General features: G+C 39.0%; 1 protein-coding gene across 3 annotated transcripts in view; it reads right to left on the reverse strand.

The window, feature by feature from the left end:
* The window catches only part of LOC121680853 (myosin heavy chain, fast skeletal muscle-like), a 31,221-nt gene extending 18,203 nt beyond the window's left edge, over positions 1-13,018 (reverse strand). For 2 of the 3 annotated variants that reach the window (XM_042060401.1, XM_042060400.1), the window contains exons 1-21: positions 9,936-10,151; positions 9,704-9,847; positions 8,233-8,389; positions 8,113-8,140; positions 5,422-5,542; positions 5,241-5,333; positions 4,827-4,890; positions 4,644-4,742; positions 4,459-4,562; positions 4,244-4,382; positions 3,698-3,816; positions 3,388-3,537; positions 3,123-3,293; positions 2,733-3,033; positions 2,582-2,646; positions 2,409-2,496; positions 2,203-2,320; positions 1,984-2,107; positions 1,751-1,887; positions 377-632; positions 20-262 (exon numbers count right to left, since the gene is read on the reverse strand). In XM_042060401.1, coding sequence (XP_041916335.1) covers positions 20-262; positions 377-632; positions 1,751-1,887; positions 1,984-2,107; positions 2,203-2,320; positions 2,409-2,496; positions 2,582-2,646; positions 2,733-3,033; positions 3,123-3,293; positions 3,388-3,537; positions 3,698-3,816; positions 4,244-4,382; positions 4,459-4,562; positions 4,644-4,742; positions 4,827-4,890; positions 5,241-5,333; positions 5,422-5,542; positions 8,113-8,140; positions 8,233-8,389; positions 9,704-9,847; positions 9,936-10,139 — 2,925 coding nt within the window. In that variant the 5' untranslated portion in view covers positions 10,140-10,151. Of the gene's footprint in view, positions 1-19; positions 263-376; positions 633-1,750; positions 1,888-1,983; positions 2,108-2,202; positions 2,321-2,408; positions 2,497-2,581; positions 2,647-2,732; positions 3,034-3,122; positions 3,294-3,387; positions 3,538-3,697; positions 3,817-4,243; positions 4,383-4,458; positions 4,563-4,643; positions 4,743-4,826; positions 4,891-5,240; positions 5,334-5,421; positions 5,543-8,112; positions 8,141-8,232; positions 8,390-9,703; positions 9,848-9,935; positions 10,152-13,013 lie in introns of those variants that run through there. The other variant, XM_042060402.1, reaches the window with a different exon arrangement.
* Positions 13,019-15,340: the final 2,322 nt, after the last annotated feature.

The following is a 15,340-nucleotide window of genomic DNA, read 5'->3' on the forward strand; positions in this document are numbered from 1 at the left end:
CCCCTTTACAAATCCCAACCTTGTTCTCGGTGGCATGTTTCTCCTTCTCCACTTTGGCTAAGGTCAGCTCTAGATCATCAATGTCCTTTTTGAGCTCAGAGCACTCATCCTCCAGTTTCCTCTTCTTGGCAGTCAGCTCAGCATTGATTTCCTCTTCATCCTCCAGTCTCTCGGTTGTCTCTTTGAGCTTGGCCTCGAGCTGGATCTTACTTTTGATAAGACCCTCACACCTCTCCTCAGCATCATTGAGACCCTCATTTCCCTATTGTAAATATAAGATGGAAGCATGACAATACATACTTTGTATTGACAACACAATGCTGAGACTGGGTAGTTGTATGATTGTGAATATTGAAATGGTACACTATGCACTTACAGATGACACTTGCAGCGCCAGGTCATTCCTCTCTTGCACCAGAGCCACCATCTTCTCCTCAAGCTCCTTCTTCCTGGCTGTTGCCTTTGCACAGTCCACTTTGAGTTTCTCATAGTTCTCCTTCATGTTGGCCAGCTCCTTCTCAGTTTCAGCACTCTTCAGCAGAGGCTTGATCTTGTAGTAAACCTTCATCCAAGGCCAGTGCTTGACATTCATGAAGGAGCGTATATTGTACTGGATGGTGTAGACAGACTCCCTACACAAGAAGGGTGATGAAATACATCCTTAAATGTTTGACCAACATTCTAATCTGTTCCCTGTTCAATTTTAAATATTATGTTGTTTTGTATTTGTGTGTCGCTTTGGACAAAGGCGTCTGCCAAATCCATAACCATTCATAGTCATAAATATAGGTTGTAGAATTATAATTACATGAATTGTGTAGAAAGTAGGGATGTAACTATATCAAAATCTTGCGATACGATAATACCCCAATAACAAGTCCACGTTATAATATGTATTGCAATACTGCAGAGATGTAACAATATAAATATCTTAATGCCATACCTCGGTAACAAATCAAGGGTAATATAAATTGTGATACAGTATTTAAAAAAAGACAAATTAAGACTCGGAAAATAAAAACACTTACTACCAGATCAATTACTACCATAGATTATCTCCTTTGCCAGTTCTACGTTTTTTTGCCCAGAAGACCTATCGTTTGATACCATACCATCACATTTTCATGACTATATCGAGACACTTTTGTTATTGCGATGTCATGAAATTGACAATACTGTTACATCCCTAGTAGAAAGTATAATAGGATCTTCTGAGACATATTTTTGAGAAAAATAAAAAAATATTAATATTGCTAATCATTTAGCAAACAGCAATGCACTATCAATTGAGAGGGATACCGAGGCGTACTATACAATTAATATTAACTTGCTCATGCTCGCCACAGCGATCTGACCCTGACTGCACATTGGGAAGTCATAGGGGTTGGAATTAATTGGATATTTCAATGTGGTAATATGGTGGCAGCATGGAGGGGAGTGTCTCCAGGACGCTGGTTTCACTGTTAAGCCTTCATGAGGGGTCGTGGGCCTATAACCCCAATGACATGCCGCATACTATATACTGCTGTTGGATGGGCCATTTGTATTGTGTTTGTGACCATTTGTTGGCAGATTTGTGGGTAGTGTGCTTTTTAAAGTTAAACTTGAGCAGGGGCTTCTGAATGTGTTTTTACCTTGAATTTTGGCACAAGGGATTTTAACATCTAATCCTGTGTATTAATGTAAAGTCCTACTACTCATACTATAGCAGTCTTGCAGACTTCTGAGTTCTTTTGATAAACAAATTTACCTCCTTTCCATCATCTTTGAAAACTCCCTCCTCATCAGGTATGCACGGCAGAGAGCCTGAGTCATTGTGACCAGGGAAACCAGTTTCTCATCTCGCATCTCCTCAAGGTCACCCAGCAGACCAGCTTTAAAGAACACCTGAGGGATGCATGAAAATGTAAACATTTATTTGACACAGAAAAAACTGCGCTCTTGTTTGTACTCATAATAATAGATTGTATGAAACCTATCTACCTTTGTGTGTCCAAACATGTACTGGGTGTGATCAACATCAATGGATCCCAAGAGCCTCTCAGCAGCCTTCTTGTTATCAATAAACTGGCCGTCAGGGATGACACTGGCATTTAGCACTTTGTATCTGGACAGAATAAATGAATGTCCATGTAGATCATTACTTTTTCTCTAAATGCAGTATTGAATATGTGTCATACTTCATTGGCTTTCTAAGTTCACCTCTGCTTGAAGTCACCATAGAGGATTCTGCTTGGGAAACCCTTTCTGCAGATTCTGATACCCTCCAGCACACCATTGCACCTGAGCTGGTGGATGACCAGGAAGTTCTGCATATAACCTGTCAAATACATGTCATGAGATCTTCTATTCTCAATGTAATACATGAGTAATGCACACATCTTTATTGACTTCCAAGCGCCCTTTACCTGGTTTCTTAATTTCATTTGGAATCAGACAACGCACAAAGTGAGGATGGGTGCTCCTCAAGTTGGTCATCAGCTTGCCCAAGTTCTCCTGTTGGGATAAGAATGCAATCAAAACATCCCCTTCACCATTCTATTAGATAATTGATTTGTTGTTATTGGTTTAATATACACACCCTGAACTGTGATGACACTGTCTGCATGGAGCCACCCTTCTTCTTCTTCTTACCACCACCAGTCTCTGTTGACATACACATTATTCAATAATTGAGGTATAAATGGGGTATTTTTACATTAGCTTGTAGACTTGTATAGGTTTTTTGTTACCCTCAACAACAGGTGGGTACAAGACAGGCAGGAGTTTTACTCCCGACTTCTGGTACAGCTGCACAACAGAATCGTTCAGTGGATCCTTGTTCTTGTCCAGCCACCCAGTAACATTGTAGTCCACAGTGCCGGCATAGTGCACCAGGGAGAAGTGGGCCTCAGCCTTGCCCTTTTTGGGCTTGGGCTTCTCAAAGGCCTGATTTTTGCCAAGATGCTGGTCATACAGCTTGTTCTTGAAAGTGGTGTCAGAGGCCTTGGGGAACATGCACTCCTCTTCAAGGATGGCAAAGATTCCCATAGGCTGTTGGGAAAATGAGCTTAGTTTTAAAAGTGGATATTATAAAACAATATAAATCTAGCAGTTGGCTCATTTGACTGATTAAAACTGACCTTCTCAATGAGCTCAATGCAAGCGGCTAAGTCCATGCCAAAGTCAATGAACTCCCATACAATGCCCTCTTTCTTGTACTCCTCTTGCTCCAGAACGAACATGGTGTGGTTGAAGAACTGTTGCAGTTTCTCATTGGTGAAGTTGATGCATAGCTGTTCCATGCTGTTGTACTGTGATTAAAAAATAGTTTGTAATATGAATGCCCCCTACTGAAATTATACTACATTTTGGTGTGAGTGAAAAATGGTGTTAACTTATACTTACATCAAAAATCTCAAAGCCAGCAATATCCAGCACACCAATATAGAACTGCCTTGGCTGTTTAGTGTCCAGCATCTGGTTAATACGGATGACCATCCACAAGAACATCCTCTCATAGATGGACTTGGACAAGGCCGAAACTGAGTTATTGACCTGAAACACAATATTCAAGCAGTGGTCATCCTATGCTCAGAGACCAAAAAGTAAAATGCTTATAGGATAAAAGCAGTTCATTTTACTACTAGTAATTCTGTCCAAATACTGCCAAGTGGTTTGTGATCTTACGTTAACGTTTTAGTGAATAAAATATTACCTGTGGCACAGTCTGACCCTTGGTGACATACTCATTTCCGACTTTCACTCTTGGGTAGCACAAAGCCTTCAGCATGTCAGCGGAGTTCAGGCCCAAGAGGTAAGAGACTTTATCAGCATCTAAAAAAGTTCAATAGTGAAGCATTTTGGTGATTTGGGATTTATAGCAACCAATTTCACATACAACATACAGTATGAAACAAGTTTGTCCACCTCAATCTCCTCCCTAAATCAAAACGTTTGTCCAAGATAGTGTTAGATTAAAGGTTATATGTCTCACAAAAACAAAGGTATCTGAGTGACCATTGTTTTGTAAATGTTTGTCTTTAAAAGAAGATAGATACTTTCTTAATCCAGAAGGAAATTTAGAATATGAATATACATTAATATACATACTGCCAGTGCCAGCCCGTTTTTGTCATTTTTGATAAAAGTGTTACTAGATAGTCATATTTAACTTTAATTCAACACAATACAATAATAATAAATAAGAGTACCTTGTCATTATTACTAGAACTGACTGATTCAGTACAGTGTTGTAACCTACCCTCAGTGCCATCAGGCTCAGCCTGCTCCTCACGCTGCTTCTGCTTGAATTTCATGTTGCCATGATGGAGCACAGCACCAGTCAACTTGTAAATGGTGTTTTTCTCCTCTCCAGTGAAACCCAGGATGTCAATGGCATCCTAGAATGGTGAATTATTTTATTATTTTAAAGGTATCTTCAATAAATTGAACAGGGGAAAACCCATTATGACTTACATCTGTGGCATCCAACTCTTCTTTGTCATCAATGCTCGCCACAGCGATCTGACCCTGACTGCACATTGGGAAGTCATAGGGGTTGGAAGTGATGAGGGACATTTCTGTCAGGATTCAAAAATTATTTTAGAAATTCAGAATTAAATGAACATTTTTTGAACCTTTAGTGAAATTATTAACCTTACCTATAATTTCAGGCTTGTGGTTGGTCATCATCTGGAAGAAGATGTGGTAGCCTCTCTCATCAGGGAGCTGGAATGTCACTCTAGACTTCTCCAGCAGGTCTTTTGAAGCAGGGAAGGATGTATTTTAATTTGATACATTTAAGGCAATAAAAGAACATTTCTACTTGGAACTATTATACTTACAAGTCTCAATATCAGCACTTGCCAGTTTTCCAGATGTGGCAAAGTGAATTCTGATGAATTTTCCCTGTTTGAGATTACATTTTGACATAACATATATTCATTTAGCTCATGCTTATAACCAAAGCAGGTTACACATGAGGAAAATATTCAAGTATTCAATAAATATTAAAATATTTAGTAATAGACCTATGAGTAACAATAAATACTGCCTTTACTAATACAAAAAGCAAAAGATGATAGTGTATAGATTTAAGTAGACATCAGAGGATACTTTGAAAAAGAGATACTAATTGATATAAAACAAAGTGCATGTTAAGCTTGATTTAACAGAAAAACCCCAAGAAGTTGAATCTATCTAAAAACAAAATAAACCAAAAAAAACATGTAAGAGATTAGATGAAAAACTAAACTTACGAAACGTGAAGAGTTGTCATTCCTCACAGTCTTGGCATTACCATAAGCCTCCAGCAGTGGGTTTGCTGCAATAATCTGGTCTTCAAGAGAGCCCTGCAAGTCAATACATATATTGTCATTGAAGTTAATGTATGTGTTGCTATATGATAATTAGCCTATAAATATGCAAGGGGTCCTGTACCTTAATTTTTCCACTGCTGCCAGCTGGTGCATCTGATGACTTCTTACCAGCCACTGCAATTGTTGCAAAGTACTGGATGACACGTTTGGTGTTTACAGTCTTGCCAGCACCAGATTCTCCACTGTATTAAACAGAAGATCACAATTAGAAAGTGTACCAGAAGAGTATACAGAAGATAATGTAAAGGTTTAGAATTTTAACTAGACTGCATTTCCGGCGGGAATTGCGAAAGTGCTTGCCCTGGTCCGGTCAGCAACGTGAGCAGACAGTGCCTTTCTGTGTTGGAGCAGTGGCAATATCTCAAAAGCTCTAGGGGAGGGCTATTCAACTATTGACATGCGGGGTGAATGCGGTTCGTTGGATTTTACCTGTGGCCTGCCTTCGAATTTAGCTTCTATGACTAAGATCAAATCAATAAAATAGAACGACAGCAGTGATTGGCTGCAAAAATAAATAATGTCACATGTCTTGCGCCTCTCAAACTGGGCTATCAGATAACCTACAGAAGAATTGAAATTATGAAATATGACCAAGGCATTAAAATGCTGCTTGTTTGTCAGGATACTTTTTCACTGATTTATTTTAAAAATATGAGCTATGAGTGTGAATGTTATATATTCCATCCCCTAATTCTGTTTTACTGGTTTATTTGACAAATAATCTATATGGATTTAAGGTCCCTTAAAATAAAATCGGCTGCACAAACACATTTAAGTATTCTACTTCGGTTTCCTTATCATTTTCCCTTAAGTATTTAAGGTTTTCTCCTTTTCTTATTTTATAAGAAATTCCGTTGCACAAACGACCTTAGCAGCCTAAATAACCACATGAGGTTCGATTCGCCAGGCAAAAATGTAAAAAAAAAAAAAAAAAGTTTATTTTGGTGCCCTGATGACAGTCAGGATAATATATAGGATAATTACAGGATAATAAAAGCTAGCTAGTATTGTTCAATTCATGTCTATATATGGCTTTACTGATGAATGGATAAATGTCACCGAAAATTATTAAGGTAAGATAAGATCATAAGCTTGGGTTGCAGACTACGGCAGCAAGCTAGTTACAACTATGTCCGTTCAACGTAGCCTACCAGTTGAGTTATTCATTGCTAACATTAGCTATTGATAGGCCTACAGTAGGTGCATTAATAACTGTAGCTAACATCGTGAAATTAATTGTCACTGCCGTGTTTGGCTGTCATCCGTCAAACTTGTCAAAGTTAGTTATAGGCCTACTCAGATTTGTAATGCTTCATCACTATCTGATTTTATCAACAATATGTGCACACAGCTTGCTATTATTTTGGACAGTCCCATATGACCAACATCTGCATCCTCAGAAAAGCAAGCACAAATTAGCAAACAAACAATCTCCGTGGTTGATACTAAAGGGACAAAACTTAAGGTGCTTTGTGCAAACGGCCCTAAGGAGATAGCAATAAATGAAATGCACAGTAGCCTAGGCTAGCCTACTATAGCCTAATGTGTAAATGAACCTCAGCCTGCCATTGAGTGGTTATTTTAGTGACTGTTGCTGTTTGACTTTGTATTTCCCTGCTATCTAAATAAAAAGGCTATGATCAGGTTGTTGTTGCTCGGATCGGATACAGATGTAAGAAGGGGCTACTCCGCCACCAGGCAGTCTTGCCATCTTCTCTGCAGCATTACTTTTGACGACGTCCACTAGCTTTAAGCTTCACCCACAGGTTCCGCTGGATAATTTTTTTTTCTTTCTGAAGGACATCGATAAAAACTCTACACTTTTTGCTGTATATCTGGTGGCACAACCCCAAACACAACACGTTTTCGTTATTGTTTCAACTTTGATCAACAACAATGTTTTAACTATGTAAGGTCAGTGGAAGCTGCTTGCGTTCTGCCACCCGGAAGGATCTTAGAGCCTATCGCATACAAACATTCTGAAATGCCGTATAGAGGCCAAATAATGACAAATTTCCTAGTGCGTCCTCACAATCAGATACCAAGTCCCTGTACCAAGTTTGGACTTCATACATTAAAGCGTAGCCGAGATGTTAGCCCACTTCCTGTTAGGCGGCATCGTCGCCATGTGTGATTGGCTGTCACGGGCAAATAAACTTAAAAATAAAAAATTTGAATGGATGAAATTTGTAACTGCTGAAACTTTTTGTAGAGTTTGGACTAAATCCAATATGGCGGAGGTCCAATATGGCGGAAAGTGACGTAATAGGAGTCATTGAACTTATGTCGGTCCAGGGATTCCAACAGTGCCTGATTTGTGAAAATCGGACGCACCGTTCAATGGTCAGTGGAGTGTCCTGAAACTTTCTGCCAAATTTCATCACTTTTTAGCCATGCGTTCTATGGGCTGCCATAGACTCCAATGGCGGAAGTATAATAGGAAAAGCAAGTAACTCAATGGGTGCCTTCGCAGCTTCGCTGCTAGGCCCCCAATAATAATAGGAAAGCTAGTAACTCAATGGGTGCCTTCGCTGCTTGGCCCCCAATAATAGGAAAAGCTAGTAACTCAATGGGTGCCTTCGTAGCTTCGCTGCTTGGCCCCCAATAAAACTTATAACAATAAGTGTGCTGCTTTGCAAGCACACTTAATAAGAAAACTTAAGAAGAACAATAAGTGTGCTGCTTTGCAAGCACACTTAATAAAACTTATAACAATAATGTAAAAAGTTTTGAGGGATGCATGGACACTTACGTGATCAGGACAGACTGATTCTCTCTGTCTGTAGGGCAAAATAGAGATGGACATGAAAGGTTAATTTTACATAAATGAATAATGTATTATTCAGTGATGGATTTAAAACTGAAAGTATACCTTGGAGCATGAACTGAAATGCGTTGTCAGAGACAGAGAAGATGTGGGGTGGGGCCTCCACACGCTTCTTGCCTCTGTAGGCATCCACCACTTCTTGGTCGTACACTGGGAGCCACTTGTAGGGGTTCACAGTGACACAGAAAAGTCCAGAGTAGGTCTAGAATGAAGAAATGAAGAGGATTCGTTTTCCAGCTTTTTTCACTTTTTTTTCTTAATTTGTTTAAAAGTGAGATGCTTATGTTGGGGGTCCAGAGGGGAAATGTTTTGTGTGTTTCTGTGGTAACATTTTTAATTCTTATGATTAATATTGTCAATTAAAAGTTTGTATGTTTTAGTATTTGCACACTTATGACATAGCATACATTGCACACATTCAGTCTGCTGTCAGGGAAAATGTCTGGTAGAGTATCTCCAGGCCTGTAGATGGCACCCTGGGAGGGAGGGACGGGGATGGGTGGCAGGTACCATATAGCTGGCAGAGAAGAAGGAATTTTGAATGCCAGTGCAACACCTGAACCTTGTCTTGTCCGTTCTCTTTGTATTTCAAGGTATGTGTCATTTTATTCTTAATGTTGCCACCTAAGGTTATTTTGTAGAAATTGCTGGTTAATGTGTTGAATGATCCTGATATGGTTCTTATTAAATTAAAGTAAATGTTGATTCAAGCCAATGTTGATTCAAGCAAATCAAATTGTTTGCCACCATTAACCATGTGGCCATGGCTTTTTAGTGAGGTTACAAAGGAATTAATTGGTTGCTAAATGTTGTGTTTATTCTCACCACATGTAAATTCTTATGAAAGATGTTAATGCTTTAATATGTGTGTGTTAATCGATTTAAAGGTGCCATGTGTAAGATCATAAAAAAGGTGCCAATTTAAAGGTGCCAATGTGTGCATCATAAGAATGAGCAGAAATAAGGGCGATGGATGTCATTAAAAAAAATGACAAGGTATAGTGCTGAAGAGATATCAACCTGAATTGGCATGCTAAATTACTAGCCACAGCCCGACAGGTGTCAATACCAGTTTCGGCCATGGGAGGCGGTATGCGGGCAACATAACAGCCAGCCAAACTGCAATACATGTGTCTCGGTTGTTACTCTAGGGTAGACCAACTCACTTTCTGGAGGTATAATGCCCCCATCTTTTATGGAATGTGGAGTATGAATTGATTTTTTGGCGGACATTACATATGGCACCTTTAATGTTGAGTGTGTCTGAACATTGTTAAACATGTTTGAATATTTAAGTATTTATATTTAATGTTGAGTGTGTCTGAACATTGTTGGACATGTTTGAATATTTAAGTATTTATGCTTAGTATTTTGTATTTTGACTAATAAATGGAATGCCAGTGTGCAACACCTGAACCTTGCCTTTTCCGTTCTCTTTGTATTTTAAGATCAAGCAAGGGAACGTGGTTGTGCCGTGCCCCAAGCTCCCCTAGACTTGGAGGCCGGTAATACTTACATAGATCATCCATGCTGCATAACGCTCTTTGAGGTTATACAGGACAGAGGCTTCATTGAGGTGGGTCATCATGGCCATGTCCTCAATTTTGTCATATTTGGGAGGATTCAAGGGGAAGACTTCATCTTCCTTCACTGTCTTTTCCTGAAACCAATGTAGAAAACAGCTTTAACAAAAAGATGTACTCAAGACACTTTCTGAGTGAACAATTTCAACAGCCTTGCTAAAGTACCTCCTTAGATTCAAGCGTTTCAACAACGACTTTGCCGCCATCCTTCTTTTTAATTGTACCCTTGAGGTACAACTCCTCTTTATCAACCACAAAGCAAGCAGTCTTTGCATCAAAGGGCTTGGACTGGGCCTCAATTCTCTCCCTCTCAGGCTTACGAAGGTAGATGGCAGCTTTGCCATACGTGGCCATATCACTGTCCCCCATGGTTGCTGGTTACTGCATTAATCAGAAACATGAAGAGCAGTTTCAACATAAAATGCTTTGCACAATCAGACATCTACAGACACGGTACTGTAAATAAAGTGGTTGACAGTCATTAGGGGACAAAACCACAGTTTTTTTTGTCAATTTGCACCTCAATATACGGAGCAATGTACATTGGGTACTCAAACTGCAATTCATTAAAAAGTCAAATACAAAACAGTCCTTATCTAAATAATAATGGAACCAATTTATTCATTGCATTATTGACTTAAAAAATCTAATCCCATTCCTGTCATCACTGCACGTCATGCACCATCTGTAACATCTTGCTTTACCACCACATTCTATACAGTTACAGTTAGTTCTATACAGTGTGTTGATAAACACATCAAGATGTAAGCTTAAAGTAGAGGGGTGCACCACATATGTTTGACAGTTTGCATGAGCCCATGTTATCACACACTCTTGTCAAAATCTAGCAAATAACACAAGCAAAAGGCTATGAAACAACACCAACAGCCTACACAAAACACTTGCTAATGCACTCACTGACATCTATTTGAAATAGTATCAGCAAAGTTGTAATGTGAAAACTTTGTTTCATGGTTCTGATAACTTCCCTACCTAATAACCATATAATCTCATGCATGAGGCCCATACAGCATCACAATTAATTTGAAGCTGATGCAAAAAGTTTGCTTGTAAAAGCATAAATAAGTAGATGACATACCTCTTCTGCATTGATATTCCCAAGCTGTCAAAGAGGCTATGGAATCATCACCGCATATTATTGCTAATTAAGCTACTCTGACGGGAGGTAACCTAATGTTTTGTGTATAGTTGCTGTTAAAATGCCTACTAATCCTTCAACACAGGTAGACATTTAGTTTATTATTAATATCTGTTGTTTAAATGCTTTTAGGCACAATTCTAAATAACTTTAAACATTAAAATGGCTTACCATGATGGATGCACACACAATGGCAAGTATCCTAATCATTATTTCCTCTGCTTTCAAGTTTATCTAGTGCAGATGGCTTTATTATATGTTAAGACAGCTTGCCTTGAAACTGCCAGGTCATGGACAACAGTAATTGCAAGAAGTCTTGTGTATGGAGTCAGCTTTTAAGTTTATCCAATGTGTTCTCAAATGCTTCGATAAATTCTGTCTTCCACCTTAAAACGCAATCATTTTTTTTAACATGCAATAGCCAAACTAGTAATGCATGATGTCCAATGTAGTAGACACATGGTTAATCAATATTTACAGCTTATATGAAATCCGTCACAATACTAACTAGATGTTACTTTAAACATGGGTGGTCAATATATTTAGACTTTTGTCGGCCATCTTGAATTTTTGTTATTCTGCAGTTACAACTGCTCACCACTTGGTTATCTGCAGTTACAACTGCTCACCACTTGGAGGAAGGCTATGGTGTTAAGCAGTAGTGTCTACTGAAGTGGCTGATATGCAGTTACAGCACTGCAACCCATACAGGGAAATGGCTTTTGAATAGCTGTCTACTGTAGTGACCACCATGCAGGACAGGGTTATTAGGGTGATGATTCCAAGTTTTCCATTTCCCTGTAGAAGCTTTTTAGGCAGTATGATATCAATGAATTATGGTGGAGGTTGGGGATGTTTAAACATAAGCTTCCGTTCAAGATTCATCAAGGCACTAGTGTCCTAACTAGTGACATTAGGTAATTAATGGTGTAGGCATAATGGACACTGTCTGCAAAGATTGCATGTCTATACAAATAAGACCTTGAAAGGAGCTACACCTGTGCCATAGCAATAATCTGTAATGTCCCCCGAAAGAATTGCTTTACTAGAATGCAAATAATCTAGCTGTTCAGCTAAATCAGATGTAGGCCTACTGTAAATCAGATGTACCTACCTTTTCCTCCTAAAAGAAGATGAAATTTCCAGTTATGAGTATCTAGAAAAGAATAAAAAAAACATACAAAGACAAGTATTTTAGTATATCAATAAGTGTAATGTAGTAATTGTTAGTGTTATAGTTGCTTTAGCGATGAAGAGACACATGACACATTCTCTTATACAGTAGGAGCCACCTCCTTTCTGTGTCTGTGAAAGACTTACTGTGCACTGGAACCCCCCCTTTTTGCAGCCCTCCCATACTCCCAGCAGGTCCTTTTATTGACACTTTTCTGTCAACTAAGCAGAGCTCTAATAAGGCAAGATGTGTTTGATTGATGTGTTTGGGAACATTTGATACCTGGAGATGCTCATTATGATAAAAAGCTGTGGTTATTTTTAACTGAGCAGAAAAAAATGGAATACAAAGTTAATTGAGCAATGTTGCCCATGACTATTTCATGAACAGAATAGTTCAGTTGGCATATATGTTTATGCCAGTGTTCTACAAATACAATTGTTACCATATATCACAATTATAGAGCAATGTCTGCCCCATACATCTGTTTCACTATTTTTTGCTTCAAGGGCTTTCTTGTTTGTATTTAGATATGTCTGGCAGCTTTGTGTGAGTTTTCAATAGTTTGTAAATCAGTTTACTACATTTTATTTCCCATTGATTTGTAGGCTCCCTGAAAAGAATTGCATGTAATTAATATATTCATCAAATATTAATGTGCTGCATATGCCCACCACACATTGCATGAATAGCATGAATCACTAGTTTTGGCAGTGATTTAAATAGTATCTTTTATGGCAATATTCCCAAAGTGAAGAGCACTGCAGTTGTATTACTAGTGTTGGGTGACAGATTTCTTCTAAGCTCCATATATGCCTGGACACACTGCATTACCAAAAGTGCAAAACAGACAATATAATTTAAAAAATAAAGCTTAAAATTAGGTATCACAAATAATAAAAAAAAAAACAAGTCTCAACCAGCCTCCATCTCCATAGTTGAAACACCATGCTGTCATATTTATTATTAGACTGTGTATCATGTTCCATTTACTTTGAAGGCGATTGTATCTTCCCAGTGTCGGCGTACATTGCAAAAAATTAGGAAATCTAACCAAGTGTTATTAATCTTTTATTGACTGATTTTAAGAAGTCTTCATCAAGTCAAATTTGCTCAACACACTTGTGGTAGTTCCAGTTTATGAGGTGGTTCCCGTTCTTCCTGTGCCAGAGGATGAGTGGTTGATAGGCAAGGAGTGGAACACTAAAGGTGAGACCATCTTGATGCCCTTGATTGACAGCCTTGGCGCCCATTCTGGTTCCTCGCCAGGCTCCAGTTTCGGCTCTTTCTCTCGCTCCATTCCTGGCTGCTGTTCTGGCTCCTCAGCACTCTGTAGTGCCACCCATTCTTGATTCTCCTCACTCTCTCTAGCACTGCTCTGCCCAGTCCTGAGTTCCGTCTGGACCCGTCCTGAAAATGTTATAGAAAACAGACTAGTAAAACGCATTGTTGCACACACACCAAGCATTCCTAATTGAAATGGTGGGAAATTGCAAAGTCTGTCAACGGCAATGGTCTTGTGCAAAAACAAAAGTTATCAGTGGATGCATTGAGCTGACTCATCAATCTTTGCTTTTAAGATCTTGCCAATGGTGTTCAATTAACAAATTGATTTTGCCTAGTTGTTAAACTGGCTTTAGTTAAACTTACGACTTCACCATCACCCAAATTAGGGGCCCATCATTGCACATAAAGGATCCAAGCTACTCTGAGTTAATGAGTTCAGAGTCTAGGCATTTTTCGTCATCTTTAAATATGAAATGTATTAATAAAGGAACATCACCCTTTATATAAATTTGAGTTATTCAGTCTCCCCTAGAGTTAGATACTGTAAGCAAAAACATTTTTGTCTCTGTGCATGCATTTTTGTAGTCCGGGAGCACCCCCGCTAGGTTAGCTTAGCACAATGAATGGAATCCTTTGTAGCCGCATAGCATGTTGTGAGGAAAAGTGAGCCAACAAATATCCCTAATTACTTGTACTTCTTGCCTATGTTCTATTTGTTCTTTGTGTTTCATACTGTCATTCTCCATAGACCAGTTGTACATTTTGATTTTGTTATTATGACCGCCGCGCAGGTTTAGTCAGATTTGTTTTTTTCTTTTTCTTTCTTTTTTTTCTTTTTCGCATGGCCAATTTTCCGTCAAGGATTCCCGAGACACTGAAAGACTGGAGTGCACGAAACTTGGTGGGCATGTAGCCCCACAAGGATAGCATGGAACCATTGTTTTTCGTTTTGGATCTGTAGCCCCCCCCCCTGCTGGACAGGACCCCCGAAAAGAGGATAGGGCGGACACAGTTTTCTGTGAATATCTCGAGAACCGTAGGGGGACCACCTTTTTTTGTATGTTGTTCTTAAGGGGCCATGTCAACCCATCCCATTACCACTTATTTCATGTATAGCGCCACCTAGTTGAAAATTAAAAAGCAAAAAAATTAGGTGACCGGGGCCAACACCAGCCCCGAAATTAGAAATGACCCTACTACGCCACCCAGAGGGACAAAAAGAGGGGAGGAAATCCCACCTGACAGTTCTAAACTAGTTTAACAAGTAGTAGTAGTAGTAGTAGTAGTAGTAGTAGTACGTAAGTAAAACAGAAGAGAGCAGAGATCAGATTCTCAAGTTCAGTACTTTATTGACCTTTAGTGGGACAATAAGCTGGGGAAGGAAGCCAATTTAGTAAAAATATATTTTATTACAGGTCCAATAACTAAGTAACACCTAAGATTAAAAGATTAAAATACTAAAACCATCAAAACACAAGAAAGCAGTGCGTGCATGCAAGATAAAACGCACCTGATCAGGACAACCAAGGCTTAAACAGGGGGAAGTGGCAGAATGTTTGCCTGGGGTTCACCGCCGACAATAGGAACCTATTACATAAATTAATGAAACATTAAATTCTGCTAAATAAGGACCTATCATATAGCCAAAAACCCAAGCTTACCTGTCAACAACCATCTATAGGGGGCTACACTCCAAGAAGTCAGGCCGCAAAGAAGCCAACAATGGCTGCTATTTAAAGCCAAGCTCAAATGCGGAAGTGTAGTGATGGGCAAATGAAGCTTTGGTGAACCACTAAACCACAGCAGTGTGAAGCTAGCAACACTAATGAAAAAATCCAATATGGCTGACACATGTAGATTTTTCAACATAAAAGTCCTTACCCAAACCAGAATATGTAACCAAAAATATTGGTTTGCTAAGGACTTTTATGTTGAAAAATGTATGTGTGG

This window comes from Alosa sapidissima, chromosome 13, assembly GCF_018492685.1.
Source record: "Alosa sapidissima isolate fAloSap1 chromosome 13, fAloSap1.pri, whole genome shotgun sequence".
NCBI classification, from domain to species: domain Eukaryota; kingdom Metazoa; phylum Chordata; class Actinopteri; order Clupeiformes; family Clupeidae; genus Alosa; species Alosa sapidissima.